This window comes from Ursus maritimus, unplaced genomic scaffold (genome assembly GCF_017311325.1).
Source record: "Ursus maritimus isolate PB19 unplaced genomic scaffold, ASM1731132v1 scaffold_18, whole genome shotgun sequence".
Taxonomy (NCBI): Eukaryota; Metazoa; Chordata; class Mammalia; order Carnivora; family Ursidae; genus Ursus; species Ursus maritimus.
The window spans coordinates 2,522,535-2,537,370 of record NW_024424230.1 but is presented as its reverse complement, the minus strand read 5'-3'; the positions used below and the strand labels follow the sequence as shown (position 1 = coordinate 2,537,370).

Genomic DNA, 14,836 nt, shown 5'->3' with positions numbered 1-14,836 from the left:
GAAAATTGGGGCCTCCCGAAAGCCGCCAAAGGGACCCAAGAGTGTGAACCCGTGAATTATAAATGTTAAAAAGACATGAAAATAGTATACATTTATTGTGTACCATTTTTCTATGTTTTTGTTTCTTTAGAACGTCCATAAGAGAAAATGGAGGTAAAAACACGAAGGGGTGCAGTCTTCAGTACTTACTCACGTGGTGGTGGTAGGTGGCTCGTACCCAAGGGTCACAGTTGAGTCTGTAATAGCAGAATGTTTGGAAAGTATGTCTGCAAGTAGTCGTAATTTCAGACTTGCAGACAGCCCAGCTAGAGAGTGTTAGGTGGGGTAAACGACCCTTCTGACGCACAGGAGAGTGGGCTTATTTAAACATATAACTTGCTGAAGTCGAAGTTAAAATACAGCGATGGGACACATACCTGCATTAAAAAGTAGCTTTGTAGTTACTAGGGAAATTATTGAAAGAAAAATTGGTAAGTCATAAAGATTTCTTTTTCAACTACAAACTTGTGATGAGTTTTTCTTTCCAAATTTTGGACTGTTGGTAGCAGGCTGAGGATCGGACCCCTACATCTGACAGTTTGGGGAGGAGATGCAAGCGTTCACTTAAAAGTCTGTTCAAGGGGGCGCCTGGGGGCTCAGTCGGTGAAGCGCGTGCCTTCAGCACAGGTCATGATCCCAGGGTCCTGGGACCGAGCCCTGCATGGGGCCCCGGCTCAGCGGGGAGCCTGCCTCTCCCTCTGCCTCTGCCCCTCCCCCTGCTTTGCGTGTGTGTTCACTCTCTCTCCCTCTCTCTCTGTCAAATAAAGAAATAAAATCTTTAAAAAAAATCTGTTCGAGAAAGCAAAGTGATTTTTTAGTTCCTGTTCTGAAAACAAAAATAAGTAACTGATTCTTGAAGTGAATTCTATTTTATATGAATTCTTATAGGTTTGGTGGGGTTTTGTTTGTTTTTTACTTTGTTAGAATACAGATAATTGGCCTGGTACAAAGATTTAAGCCTTGGTTGTTAGATACGGAAATGTGGTTTTTTTGGGTCTTGATAAGAGTCACAGTGTGACCGTGGGCTGCACCGGAAGTTGGCAGGTGCCGTGACGCCGGAGTGGCTGGAGGTGACGTAGCCCGGCTGCTAACGCTTTCCCGCTTCCTTCCTGGGAGTGCCGCGGCGTGCCTGGCTGGTTCGGGATACCTGGACGTGCTTGCTGAGGCCGCATGCTGTGTACTTGAGTTCAGGCGGAGTTGTGTAGGGCATGGAAATGAGGAGCTCTGAGAGCAGATCGCTGGCGAGGTGGCAGAACAGGAAAACGTGGAATGAGGCTGACTTAGGGGACATGGTGGGGACTCAGGTCGGCTGTCACACCGACTCTCGTCCCTCAGCGTGGCAAGGCTTAGGGATGTGCAAGCAGCATTTCCCAAACTTGGTTGCACTTCAGCATCTCCAGGCTCACCTTGGAAGGGTGATTCAGCAGCTGTGGGCGGCCTGGGAGCTGCTCGCCATCGCCCCGGGCCCTGCTCCCCTCCGCCCTGTGCATGTGGGAGTGAGAATTCCTGTAGCTTCTTCCCCAGGGTAAACCAAAACATAGCCAAGAAATAAATACACTACACATAAACCTACAAACCAGAGATAAAGGACTTTCAGATGGCATCATTTTAGCAGACTCACGTCACCACTTCCTGGGGTGTGGCTCATTGTTGAGCATTTATTTTACTAGACGCTTGATTTTTAAATCAGGTGTATGCGTTAAGAATACTTAATATTAGCAGTTGAAACACCAGTAATAAGCTAGTAAGTTACATTGTATTGGGAGTTTTTTTAATGAAACTTTTTATTTAAGTTAATTGTTGATAGTCCGTTTTAAGAAACGATACAGACAGATCTCATGTACCGTCTACCCAGCCTCCCCAGGTGGTAGCATCTTACAAAACTGTAGGTACAATATCACGACCAGGTATAGTCATTGTTACAGTCAGTCAAGACCCAGGACCTTCCATCCCACAAGGGTCGCTCATGTTGCCATGTGCTCCCCCTCCCCTCGGCACTTGCTAATCTAAGTCCTCACTTCTCTACTGTCCTTTCCCCATGATAAACCTGCGTAAGCACAGTCTCAAAGGCCTTAGCTTTCCTTTGAGGATATACGAATTTATTGAGCCAGGAGTGGTTCTTACGTGTACCAGAATTTCTGGCTAGCAGTCGTATTTATCTTTGATTCATAAAATTAGGGAGTGTGAATTTATTAATTTTGACTGACACCATTTTCCAAGATTGGGTCGTCTGGTAAGACCGGGGGCAGAGGCAATGAGTAACAGGTGTGAGATGTGACTGGTACTTGAAAACAGCGGTACTCTACTAACTTCCCGCGTAAGGGGGGTGGCAAACATGAAGCTTTATTGGAATGGCTAGGAGCTTGCCAAACTATGCCATGTTTGTGTAAAAAACTTTGAGAAATGGAGATACCTAAAGCATCATTCCACTTTTCTTAAAGGTGCGTATGAAAAGCAGAGAATGCAAATCAATTTAAGAAGCTCTTTTTCTCTAGAATCCCTCATGCTCTCCTTGTAAATTTACATTCTGCCCCATGTTCTACCCCATTGCCTCGGGGTCCCTGTGTGCCTGAGGACGTATCTTTCCCCTGAAAAGTGGACTACAATCCCTCTGATGCCTTCTCAGTCCATTTCTTACTGTCCCACGCCTACTCCAGTCTTTATCTGACCCATGGGAGCTGGGCTTGCCCCGGAGATGTGAGGAGCACCCCTCATCTTTGGCCGGGGGCACCGGGGCCGTGGGCCGTGTGCTCTATGACCAAAGTGCTCTTGCTGACTCTGTGCCCCTCCCCCTGTGCATTGATGTCAGCTCTTCAAATCCTTGTGTTCCACGTGTGTGTTGTGACCACACGTGACGTGTGTGAGAATCAGCGTTGATTTGGCAGGTGTACGAGTTTGTGTGGCTTCCAATTTGGAGCCTGTTGTCTGGCCGGCCTGGCTAGACTCCCCTGTGTGCATGTCTCGTCCCACCCCGCCCCCTCCATTCTCTCTTTCTGTCCCAGATCCACCGTGGGTAGTGAGGTGTGCTGGAATGGTAGTAGGACTCAAAGTAGTTTGTGTGGCTTCCCAAGATGGCGCATTTGTAAACAAATAAGCATTCTTTATGTTTACGACCTGAGATATACCGTAGAGACTGCAGCGCCCGCTCATTTATTTAAAGTACAGGATCTAATGGTCTTTCGTGTATTTACAGAGTTGAGCACCCATGACCACATCTAGTTTGGGAACATTTCATCACCCCAGAAAGAAATGTGGCACCAGGAGCAGTTAGCGTTCACTCCCCGTGCCCCCCTCCAGCCCCAGGCCCCTGACAACCACCAGGCTACTGTCTCTGTAGGTGCACCTGTTCTGGGCGTTTCACATCCCTGGGTCCCCCAGCACGTGGTCCTGTGTGGCCGGCCTCCCTCCCTCAGCATCCTGCGTTCAAGGGTCATCGTGGCGCGGCCTGTGCCACACACCCCAGGCCTCCTTTGGGCTGAACCGTATTCCGTGCTCACGCACACCTCGTTTTGTGCACCCACCCCCCAGCTACTGGATGTTGGGGTGGTCTCCCCGTTTGTGGCAGCGGTGAACATTTGTGCGCGAGAGCTAAGGGGGAGCGGGTTTCATTTCTCTGGAGCACACGTGTGGGAGTGGAGAGCTGGGTCCTGTGCTGCTTCTGTGGCGAACTGTTCTGAGGACCCGCCCACGTGTGGTCCACGGTGGCTGCACCGTGAGAGACCTTGTACGTCGCTGCTGGATGGGATAACGTCACAACTTCTGAACTGTCCGTCTTTGGCAGGGTCAGCAGTTCCCAGCCTTACTCACGGATCCCTCGCTGTCGGGCCCAGGGGGCGCGGGTTCGCCGCAGGTCATCCTGGTGAGCCACACCCCGCAGCCCTCCGCCGCTGCGTGTGAGGAAATCGCCTACCAGGTACGCCACGCACCTGCGTCCACGCTCGGCCGCGGGCTGTAAGGGACGTGGATTGAGAGGGGCTGGGGGCCACTCCTGGGGGGCCGTCTCCAACCGAATGGGGGTGAGGAGCGGGGGTGGAGCCGCGCCGGCCTGGGGGTCAGCCTGTGCTGAACGGTGGGTACTGCCTCCTCATTCCACGGTTTGTGGTTTGCTGGGGCGCGGTTTTTGTGCCACAGAATAAGATGTAGAGACCAGTCATGTGTGAGGCGAGTTTTAAATTTATTCAATCTCCTTCTGCTTGCCTACTGATCAGACTTCACATGGCCATTTAGTTCCCTTCAAGGGTTTTCTTGTAACACCCTAGCGGATTATTTTAGGTCTGGTTGTACTTTTTTGTATGCACACACGCGTGTGTGTGCATGGCCTATTTGTGATTTGATTAGTTTTTTCCTTAAAATGTGTGTTTTGAGGGTTTAAGACATTTGGTAAATGGTGGTTCTAAATATAGAAGAGTTTAATAAAAACTCTTCCCTTAAAACTTTTCCGAGTTAAAGTACGGATAATACACGATCACTGGCTCTGAGCAGCATTAGTTTATGCAGTTTGAGCAAATGAGTTTCAGGACAATAATCACTGGTTTTTCAATGGGACGAGGACTCCTTCTTTATAAAGAAATCAGACAGGGTCAGCACGGGGACTTTCCCCAACCCCCGCTCCTCCAACTGGAGGCGAGTTTGTGTCTCGGGGTCTCCGTGGCCCCGCGGCAGCTCCGGGACGCACAGGAAGGGCCCCCAGGACTCGGAGCGCGCTGGTGGACATGGGCGCAGCGCTCTGGCTCGTCGTGGCCTTCCGTCAGTGTAGCTCCTGGGGACACCCGCGGGCGCCCGCGTAGAACGTTCGCGGCACCGCTGGCTCCCGGCTTCTCTGAGCCCGTGCGCCTGGCCGGCTTTCGTCCTGTGTGCGCGTCTGAAGCTCTGGAGCTGCCCAAGTCTCCTCGATTCCCACGGCTTCAGACTTTTCTTTGACTCGCAAGAAATAGATTTTATGCACTGACCTGAACACGTCACCATGTTTCTGTGGTTTCTTTGCTTCACACACATACAGGCCTCACATGCAGACACACGTACACCTGACAGGAACGTCACCCGACAAAGCTCCGTGGTGGCGGGTGACAAGACTGCGTCATCTGTGCGCTCCTGATCTCTTTTGTTTGTTTTATCCCTTTTCTCATTCTGTTCTTTTTTTATCATAGTATAGATGAATGATCTTAGAGCACCTTGTAGAAATCTTCTGTTAACTATTTTTCTTTAAATTTTATCCATTTCTGTATATTAGAAAGGTATGAAAAGTACTTGATAAACTAGAATAAAAATGTTGACAAATCCCATCAATTTTTGTTAAAATTACTTATAATTTTCTTTCACTAAGTTGTCATATACAAGTTTTTATCTGCAACACTAAGCTTATTTATAAAAGCTAAGTAATAAACCCCTGCTCTGTTTGTTTTTGGGGTGTTGATGGCATCCCATTACAATGATTTGAAAACCTAATTGGTTGTGATTCAAAGTTTCGGGAAATGCTGTAATCCAGTCAAGAGCTAACACACCTTCTGCTCAGGATTACTGGCCCTCAGTTTGCCGAGAAAGCAGTAGCATTTGGGGGCAGTACCCTTTATACCTGCGTAACCTAACACTGCCCCACTAACAGCTCCATGCTATTAGTGCGTGCCCCTGTACTCAGCACCCCGATATCGGTTACCAGAGGAGGACACAGGGAGGGAGCAGCCAGGACAGTTTGCCCTGGAAGGCGACATGCACGGAGCACCGTTCTGGTCGCTGAGCTCTGCTGGGACTGCAAGAGCAGGCCGGTCTGACCCGCTGCCTTTCCCGGGGTGACAGCGCGCAGGGGAGGCTGGGTACACCGCGTCAGCGTTCATCTGTCATCTTGTCGTCCATCCCTTTGCAAACCTCAGCCCCTGAGGAAAGTCAGGTTTCGCCCGTTGCAGGTGGCGGACGTCTCCGTGGCGCAGGGCGGGCAGCCCGAGAAGGAGGGCCGGGCACACCAGTGCCTGGAGTGCGGCCGCACCTGCGCATCGGCCGCCATGCTCCTGCAGCACAGCAAGGAGGTGCACGGCCGGGAGCGCATCCACGTGTGTCCCGTGTGCAGGAAGGCCTTCAAGCGCGCCACGCACCTCAAGGTACGCTCCGCTGCTCCGGCCCCGGTCCCCGCGAGGGAGGGCTACCTGGTGGTGTCTGTGAGTCAGTAGAAGTCATGAATCTCGCTCGCAGAAAGGAAAGAGTAACACACTTTCCCATTTTTTGGAGCAAAAAGTCAGTGGGATTTTAGTTGGAACAGATCTGCTGGGTTACATGTTTGCGTGCAGTTCCGATTCCGTGTCTATTGGGACTTAAAATGACATTAAGATACCATTTCTCACCAACCAGAGTGGCCAATAGTAAAACACCCGCCAGCACCTACTGGCCGGGCTGTGGGGAAGCAGGAACTCCCCTCTCCCTGGGGGCCCGCACTTGGCACGGCTTTCTTCAGGGGACCGGGGACCCCTCGGCAGCCTGCTCTGTACCCACCTTGAGAATGGGGTCCGCGTGCTGGGAGAGGCGCTGGGTAAACTCTGAGACATGCACACAGTACGTGGGAGGGGGAGGGAGGGCTCTGGGAAGGGCGTTCCAGGGCCGGGGTCAGGGCACAGGCCGTGGTGGGGGGCGTGTACCCGGCCAGCGCTCCTCGTTACCAGAAGTGGCCTCATCTGATGGCTTGTTAGCCCGTCATGGATCCCAGCCTTCCTGCCGCACAGTAACCTGGATGTCCGCCCTCCAGACCCTCAGGCATTCGTGTGCCTAGGTGCTTTCTCTGCTGTGTTTTCTGGCAACCCCACTTGATCTCCCTCACCCACCCCGTAGCGCCCGTCTAGTCTTGAGAAATGCTTCAGACAGTTCTCAGTCGAGGCCCATCCCCCCAAACAGCTGACCAGTGTTCCTAAAAACCGTCGAGGTCCGTGGTGCCAAGGGAGGGCAGGGGCCCCGCGCACCTGCACAGCTGGTACCCGGGGGTGTCCGGGGGCCACCCTCCAACCCCGCTGAATCCCCGGGGACGCTCATCCCTGATGGGGCTCGGGTCGTCCTTGCTGCTCATGTGGTCCCGCGGTCGTGTTTCCTGTTGCAGGTCTGTGAGTCCCGCCACGATCTCAGTCTTTCTTCCTTTCTGTGTGTGTAACAGGAGCACATGCAGACTCATCAAGCCGGCCCTTCGTTGAGCTCTCAGAAGCCCAGAGTGTTTAAATGTGACACCTGTGAAAAGGCGTTCGCCAAGCCCAGCCAGCTGGAGCGGCACAGCCGTATCCACACAGGTAACGTGAGCTGCGTGCTTCCGGGTCAGGGTTCTGGAAGCTGGCGAGAAAATGAGACTCAATGTGTAAATACTCATCTACAGCATAATGTGTTATTTATAAAGCTAGGTCCACATATTCGTTTTTTTCCCTCATTTTTCATCAATGTATCATGCTAACTTTTCAAGTAAAAGATTTTGCGGTTTCCTTGGTGACCATGGGAAGTAGAACCATAAGGGGGTGCCATGGCCTCCGGGGACCTTGCCTTCATCGGGATCCCCCCACCCCCACCTCCGGGCTCCAGCTCCTCCTACTCTGGGGGGACGCCACCCTCTCTCCTCCTCGGACATCTTCAGACTGTTCTTTGCTGCCTTCCTGTCACCACCTAAACTCAGGTCAGGTTGCTCAGGTCTGTTGTCTCAGAGGAAAAACCAAGAACACCAAGACACAAATTCCCATCTCTCTGCCTCTTGGCCCATCTCCTGACAACTCACTTGAGCCCCTGCCTCTGCTGCCCCGCGAGGCTCACTGCGGCTCATGCGGAAACACCACCATCCCAGGGCCCTGTCTGCTGCGGCCTGTCCTCTGGGGTCCGACTGCTGGACCTGCCTCCTGGTCTGGTGGGCAGCCCCGCGTTCGCACAGAGCCACACGGAAACCCTGGGAGTCTGGCAGACGGGACCCTCTAGTTCTCCGAGCACCTCTGGGTGGGACCCTGCTGTCCTCTGAGCCGTCCCACCCACGGCTGCACACCCTCGTCCTGCGGCACCCGGTCGTGGGAAGCCTCGGGGTCCCACACTCACCTCGCCATCTGGAGTCCCGCCTCTGCTCCCTGAGCGTCCTCTCTGCTAGTCCTGCCTGCCCAGCCCCTGTCTCCCTTGGCCTGGCCATCTCTGATTTGCCTGCAGGTGTCAGCTTGGACACCCCTCCCCAGGAGGCCTCTCTGCCCCCCAGTCCCCCTGGCTGGCCCACGGGCCTCCTTGTATTGCCAGCAGGTGCTCCCCATCAGCGTCCTTCCCCAGCTCTCGGGCCCTGGCGTGGTCAGTGACGTCCCTGCTTGTCAGCACAGACCCAGCACCGCCCAGGTGTTTGGCAAACAGCTTTTGCATGAAAGACGATGATGCTGTACTTCTAATGTACTTACTCGAAAACATGGTTTTAAGAAATAGAGACCACCGTTTGCCTGTTAGCATGCGCGAGGTGCTTCCCAGGGTTGGGAGAACCTGCTGAGGGCATATTGCTGTGGGCCCTGCTTCTGCTGGTTGGGTACACCCCCCCCCCCCAGTGTGCATGCTGCCCTCAGACAGCAACGGCCCCTGTGCAGCCTCTGGTCCCTGCAGCTCCCCTTCTGCCTCTGGCCATAGAAGCCTCTGCTTTGAAGGGGTGCACGTGGGCCCACCAGGGTAATCTCCCTGTGACTCAGCCCGTCACCCGACTCGTGGTGGAACCACCTCAGTGACTTCCTCATCCTTCGGCCGCTTTAGGGCTCTGGCTGGCGTGGGGGGCAGTGGTAAGCCCTCCTGTGTCTTGGCACTGGGTGGGAGGGACAGACTGGGAGTGACAGAGGGTGACACCGGGGAAGATGCAGAGCAGGTGCTCCTGGAGCAACCATGTGAGGCTTCATGCTGACACGTGGTCCAGGGAGGCCACGCAGGGAATGGGGGTGACGCCTGACCACGAGGCAGCCGTGCCCAGTCGATGGGAAAGAACCTCGTAGGCCCAGGGGGAGGGCTTGTGCCCCAGGGGGCCTGGCAGTGGACGAGTGTGTGGGGAAGAGTGAGGGACAGCGAGCGGTAGGGACAGCGGGCCCCAGAGGGCGCAGCGGGGCCAGGAGTTGGGTGATGCTGGCCTAGCCTGGCTTCCGGCAGGAGTCAACGTGCCCACTTCCTTCCATGTTTCATCCCTCTGTATTAACCTCAAAGCAATTACAATGACATTTAAAAAAATATTGGATAAATTATCCTTTTAATTAAGTGCATTTGACATTCTTATATACTTAGTGTCATTTTGCTTTACTGCCCAAATTGTCTTCAGAACACTGTTTAAACCATATGTGCTCTGTTTTTATTTCTGGATGCTTCTAGGAGTTTGAGTAGCTTTTGATTCAAGTTTTAGTCCGTGCCTCAGGCGGGGCAGTGTTGCTAGGAACCTGTGAGTTAGCAGTCTGGGGTGGGAGGGCTGGGAAACTCCCGTCCCTTCTTCAGCGCTTTTCGTCTAGTGCGGTCCCGCCAGAGACGCTGACACGACACTGTGTCCTCCAGGAGAGCGGCCGTTCCACTGCACTCTGTGTGAGAAAGCCTTCAACCAGAAGAGCGCCCTGCAGGTGCACATGAAGAAGCACACGGGCGAGCGGCCCTACAAGTGCGACTACTGCATCATGGGCTTCACCCAGAAGAGCAACATGAAGCTGCACATGAAACGCGCGCACAGCTACACGGGTGAGACGCACCAGGCGGCCCCTCCGCGGGCTTCGCTGAGGGGCAGAGGGCAGAGGCCGGATCCGGGTGCATCCGGGCCCTCGGAGCGCGGCTGTCCGCTCGGGCCCGACTCCACCGCGGAGGCTGGTGGAGGGGGCGGGCCGGGGCGCTGGGCCACGTCTCCCTCCGGCTCCTCCGGGCCCTGCCGCGTCTGCACGAGGAGGGCAGGGCCGCTGGCTGTGCTGTGGGGGAGCCCGCGTGTGTCGGCGTCTGAGGCCGGGGTCGTCCAGGGCAGTGCGGTCTGTGAGACGGGACGGGCCGCCGTGCGCCCGCCCCTGCGCTCACCTCCGCTCTAGCGCTCTGTTCTTTCTGTTAGGAAGGCACGTTCTCGTGTTGCTGTCATTCCCAGTCAGCGGCTACTGCCGACCTCACGCTGATGTGACCCTTGCGGTGGGAGCGTGCGGAACAAGGGCTGTGTTTATTCACGTTCGGAAAGTGGGGGTTGCCACCGACCTAGTTAGTACACCTGCAGCTCAAGTGATTCCTTTTCTTTGGGGTGGAATGCAAATCAATTTAGAAATTTCTTGTCTCGATTTAAATTGTCTTTATTTCAACGTGAGTCCCCGTGCTGCTGAGTGTCTGAGACTCTGTCCGTCTGTGCGCAGGCAATCTGCAGGAGCCCGTCATCCAGCAGGAGCACGGCCCTGAGGAGCTGAGCCGGACGCTCCACCTGGAGGAGGTGGTGCAGGAGTCCGCGAGCGAGTGGCAGGCCCTGGCCAATGTGTTCTGACGCGGCCCGTCCCCACCTCGAAGGCCGTTTCTGAAGTTAAATGTGGTGAGGAACGGAGCCCTTGGAATTCCTGTTCTGAAACTTCCAATGTTAAAGATGTTACTATGCTAGTTTGTTGGCTATAAAATTATCTCCAGAATCATTGTCTTCAGAGACTGATAGGAAACACCTGGGAGCAGTGCACACGCGTCGTTGTCGTTTGTCTACAAATCATTGAACTCAGGTATACACTAGGCAGTTCTGCCTTCTCCTCGGCGGCCAGTGCGTCTGGTTACAAAGACGTTAACTGGATCTTACTATCATCGTAGTGTGACCTCTTTGTATTAGCAAAGACGAAAGTTAACATGGAAAAAGTAAGATAGATTTTTCTTCATGCTTTCTGTTATAAGAAGCATAGCTTATAAAACAAACATAAAATTGGTGCATGATGTTCAGAAAAATATTAGAACACACAGGGAAGTGTTTTCCATTTTCTTTCTCTGTGCATTTTGAAATTAGAAATCGACTCTTGTTAGTCTACCGTAAGTTACTAGAATACCTGGAGAGATGGCTGGACCGTTCTCTCTGCATTATGATTCTCGAACCATTAGCTACAAGAATGCAGCATCGGGGCATAAACGGGGCGGGGGGGCACAAATGAGGATGAAAGTGTCCTCGCAGGATGGGGGCGGGGCCGCACTTGCTTTTTTGTAAGTCCACCTTCAGGTCCCCGGGTTAGATGATCGCAGAAAGCACAAGCCATACATCGCAAGCAGGCGAGAGCAGAACTGTGTCCTCGGAGCACAGGAGCCGCGGCCCCGCCCCCCGTCACGAAGCAGCGTGTTCGTAGGTTAGAGATGACGCCCCGTCCGAGCCCGCGTTCCTCTCTTCACGCATAGGCAGGTGTGTCGTTTATTTCAGGGAGCTCTTTACTGTCATCAATGGTGCCACATTGAACACGTCCCAAACCAAATCCCCCCCCCGAGCCGGGGCAGAGTGTGCGTTGGTCCTACAGCATTCCAAAGACGGAAAGTTCTTTACTTCATGTGAATCTCTCCTTCAGAATTATTTATATGTTCTATATATAAATACACGTGTACATAGACAGGTATATGGGCCTCTGTGTGGCTGAACAGTATATTTTGTAAATAGAAGCACTCGTCCCGATTACAGAGAGAGCGCATCCGAGTTCTGACCTCCCCACGAGCACTTCAGATCAGTATTGTAGTCCTTGTAGTAATAAATGGGTATCTTTTCCATTGTAACATACAGGTGGGGTTGTTTTGCTTTTGTTTTTTTCCTGAAAAATAATTGCCTTTATTTTGTTTCACGGCCTCCCTGGTTTCAGAAGAGAGCAGTTTTATTATAAATATTGTATGGACTTTGTATATTAAGAGAGAAGCTCATTTCAGATTCCTGAAGAAAGAGACATTTTCACTGTTATTTTTTCAAAGGGCATCTTTTGATTTATTGTTGTTGTTGACTTTTTGGCGTATGTACATAAATAATATTGATGATGATATAAAAACTTTGGTTATGTGAAAATATTTAAGTCAGAAAACTGTTAAATAATATTACTTTTTTTTTCAAACTGCTTTGTGTATTGTATATTTTTTTAAGGAAAAAAAAAAGCCTTATTTGACTTATTCTTGTGATACTGGACTTATTATATATCCTGAGGTTTTCCTTGAATGTCAGTGTAGCTGGCTGTAGTCCATATATTCCGAAGAATTGTAATTGTGCCAGAGTTTTAAAGATTCTGCTTTTAATGCACTTTTCTTTTATAATTTTGTATTAAAATATTTTAGAAATGTTGATTAATTTTGGTGAACAGATATCTCCAAAGTTGAAATTATTGGAATTTAAAAAATTGTGTTCTTGCTAGGTTATTTATTTTGGTTGTAGCATTAAATGTCATCTCTCAGGACAAGTCTCTGAAAGGGGTTTATTTAATTCCTAATTGTACAGAAAGCATAGCTCAGTGGACTGTATTGGTGACCGTTGCCTGCTTAGGCCTTACCAGGTGAATCTAAAGCCTACTTCTATTTTCATCAAAGAAAAAGGAAAAAAGATCTGTCAATGATTCATTTTGTGAGTTTTCTCAATTTATTAACTATTGGCAGGCAAACACAAGACATTAATATATTATTTTTATTTCCTTCCTAATTATAAAAGCTGCTTCTTTGCAAAACATTCCTTGAAAATATAAGGTTTTGTAAAGGCATAATTTCACTTGAACCTTTGGTGGAGTACAGGTTGATCTTTATATTTTACTGGCTGATAAATGTCTTCTGACGAGATTTCTAGCCTCCTGCATAACCAGGGTTTTGAGAATAGATAACTGTATTTTTAGAAATATCTCATCATAGCATATCTGCTTTGGAATAACAATAAATAAAAAATGAAGTTAGGAAGTGTGATTAATTTTTTTTTTCTTTTGAAATATTTACTATATGATAGTTCGGCACATGAATTAATTTCAAGTTCAGATCATTTTATAACAGAGCAGAACTTTAATGGTGTTTTCCTTGCCTCCGTGAAGTCCAGACATAGAAACTAACCCTGCAAGGTCTGTCTCAGGAGCTTCGAACTTACAAAGTCAGGATACGGGTCACGGACAGGCACGCCGTCTGTATGAGCTACAAGCGTCAGTCCTGTGTTCAGTCGCCCGCGTGATGGGCCCTAGTGAGCGATACCCTGGGCGTCTGAGTACCGCGGAAGTTCACGACTGTCTTTGACCCAGTTTTGTGGTGAGCTGCCCGTGAAGCCGTCCCGTGCGCTGAGGGAATGAGCCGCCTTTGCACACACACTAGAGTCCCGGGAGAGCTCCGGTGCTGTTGAGGTAGCCGGGGGCTGGGACGCGTAGGAGCCGGCCCACTGGGGAACGCAGAAGCGCTCCTGTTTTCCCAGAACGGCGACAGATGAACAAAAACGTAACCTGAAATGCCCCTGCCCTGAGCGCTCCTGGGCCTCCACCGATCCTTCACGGGGTGCACGGGGGAGACCCTTCGAGGAGCAGAGGCGTCCCTCACAGCGTGAGGCCCTCTGACCACGTGGTGCTGACGGACCAGGCACCTCTGCCCAGTGAGGGATTCCCGCTGTTCTGTCGAGTTTCTCTTCCGTCCAAGCGCAGCAGTTCACGGGGCATCCGCGCTCCCCTGCCCGCTGCTGCTCGTGGGGGAATGTGAATTTGAGCCTCACGACTATGCCTAGTGTTCTCCGCTCTCGTCTAAACTCTCCTGCAGCATTTATGTGCAAGAAATGCATGTGTCAGGACAGGTACAGGATTTGTTTAAAGTGTAAGTAGATCTCTGTTCTTCCTGCGGATTTTCCTCTTTGCTGGGAAATAGGTGTAACTCATGAAGATACACATTTTAACATTAAGTGATCACTCAGATTTATGGAAGTAACATTGTTTTAAGAAAATATGTAAGATATATAGGACTGCTTCCTGGGTATTATTTTTAGAGACCTCTCCTGCCTGCTTTTTGCTTGTTTTTTTTCCCCAGAGGTTTATTTCAAAGTCAATATTGTGCCCCCCCACCAAACAAATTAATCCAAGCGTCGACCATTGCTAATCTGTCTTTTTCTCAAGTCTACCATGTAAAGTGAGGCCAAGGTGAAAGCATGTAACCGGCACTTTGTAGTCGTCTAGATTTCTTCTCTTTTTGCCACTTAGTCTCTATTCACGCAAAGTCGGTGTTTTGGCTTTTTAGAATAGAATTTCAAAAGTGCTTACATTCTCATCTGGGGCCTCTCTATCTTTACCTTATTCTAATGAAAATTAGCATTTTAAAACCTAGTTGCACCTTCACTGATTAAAAAGTGTGGGCATGCAGAGTTTTTGTAACGTTTGAAGCCCTGTGTCTCTCCAGTAAGACGTTCTCTTTGCCTCCGTAAGGTTCACAAGCCGAGTGTCCTCTTTGTCCCGCTGACCCAGTGTGAACCGGCCCCCCTCATAGACAGGCGCTCCGGTAGTTTCTCAGATGGATGATGAGTAAAGTATTTAAAGCACTAAAATAAAGATTAAGTGGCAGGAACAATAGGCAGTGATCATAAAAGATTTTGCTGTTTAATCTTTTTTACGTGTAATGATTACGGCATGAAGACTTTTGTATTAAATCAAGATTTGTAAACCATTTGACAAATTCTGCAGTGACATAGGGATTCGTTCTCGATTCACCACTAAAGAGAACTTTTAAAATCAGTTCTTTTTTTTTTTCAGAAGAATTCTTTTTTTATCTTAAAAATTGTTTCATGGTCTATTTATACATTGGATGATATTTCTTTAATCCAATTTTGTATTAGAAACGGATAGTTATGCCAAGAGCCACTGTGCTGGCTTGAAGAATAATAAAAATAGTTTTTGCATTA

At 50.4% G+C, this 14,836-nt stretch overlaps 1 protein-coding gene across 1 annotated transcript in view; it reads left to right on the top strand.

The window, feature by feature from the left end:
- ZNF236 (zinc finger protein 236) overlaps window positions 1–14,836 on the top strand; it is a 107,502-nt gene extending 92,666 nt beyond the window's left edge. The window contains exons 27-31 of the mRNA XM_040632431.1: window positions 3,821–3,952; window positions 5,940–6,131; window positions 7,169–7,298; window positions 9,538–9,714; window positions 10,359–14,836. Of these exons, the coding sequence (XP_040488365.1) occupies window positions 3,821–3,952; window positions 5,940–6,131; window positions 7,169–7,298; window positions 9,538–9,714; window positions 10,359–10,483 (756 nt within the window). The 3' untranslated portion in view covers window positions 10,484–14,836. The remainder of the gene's footprint in view (window positions 1–3,820; window positions 3,953–5,939; window positions 6,132–7,168; window positions 7,299–9,537; window positions 9,715–10,358) is intronic.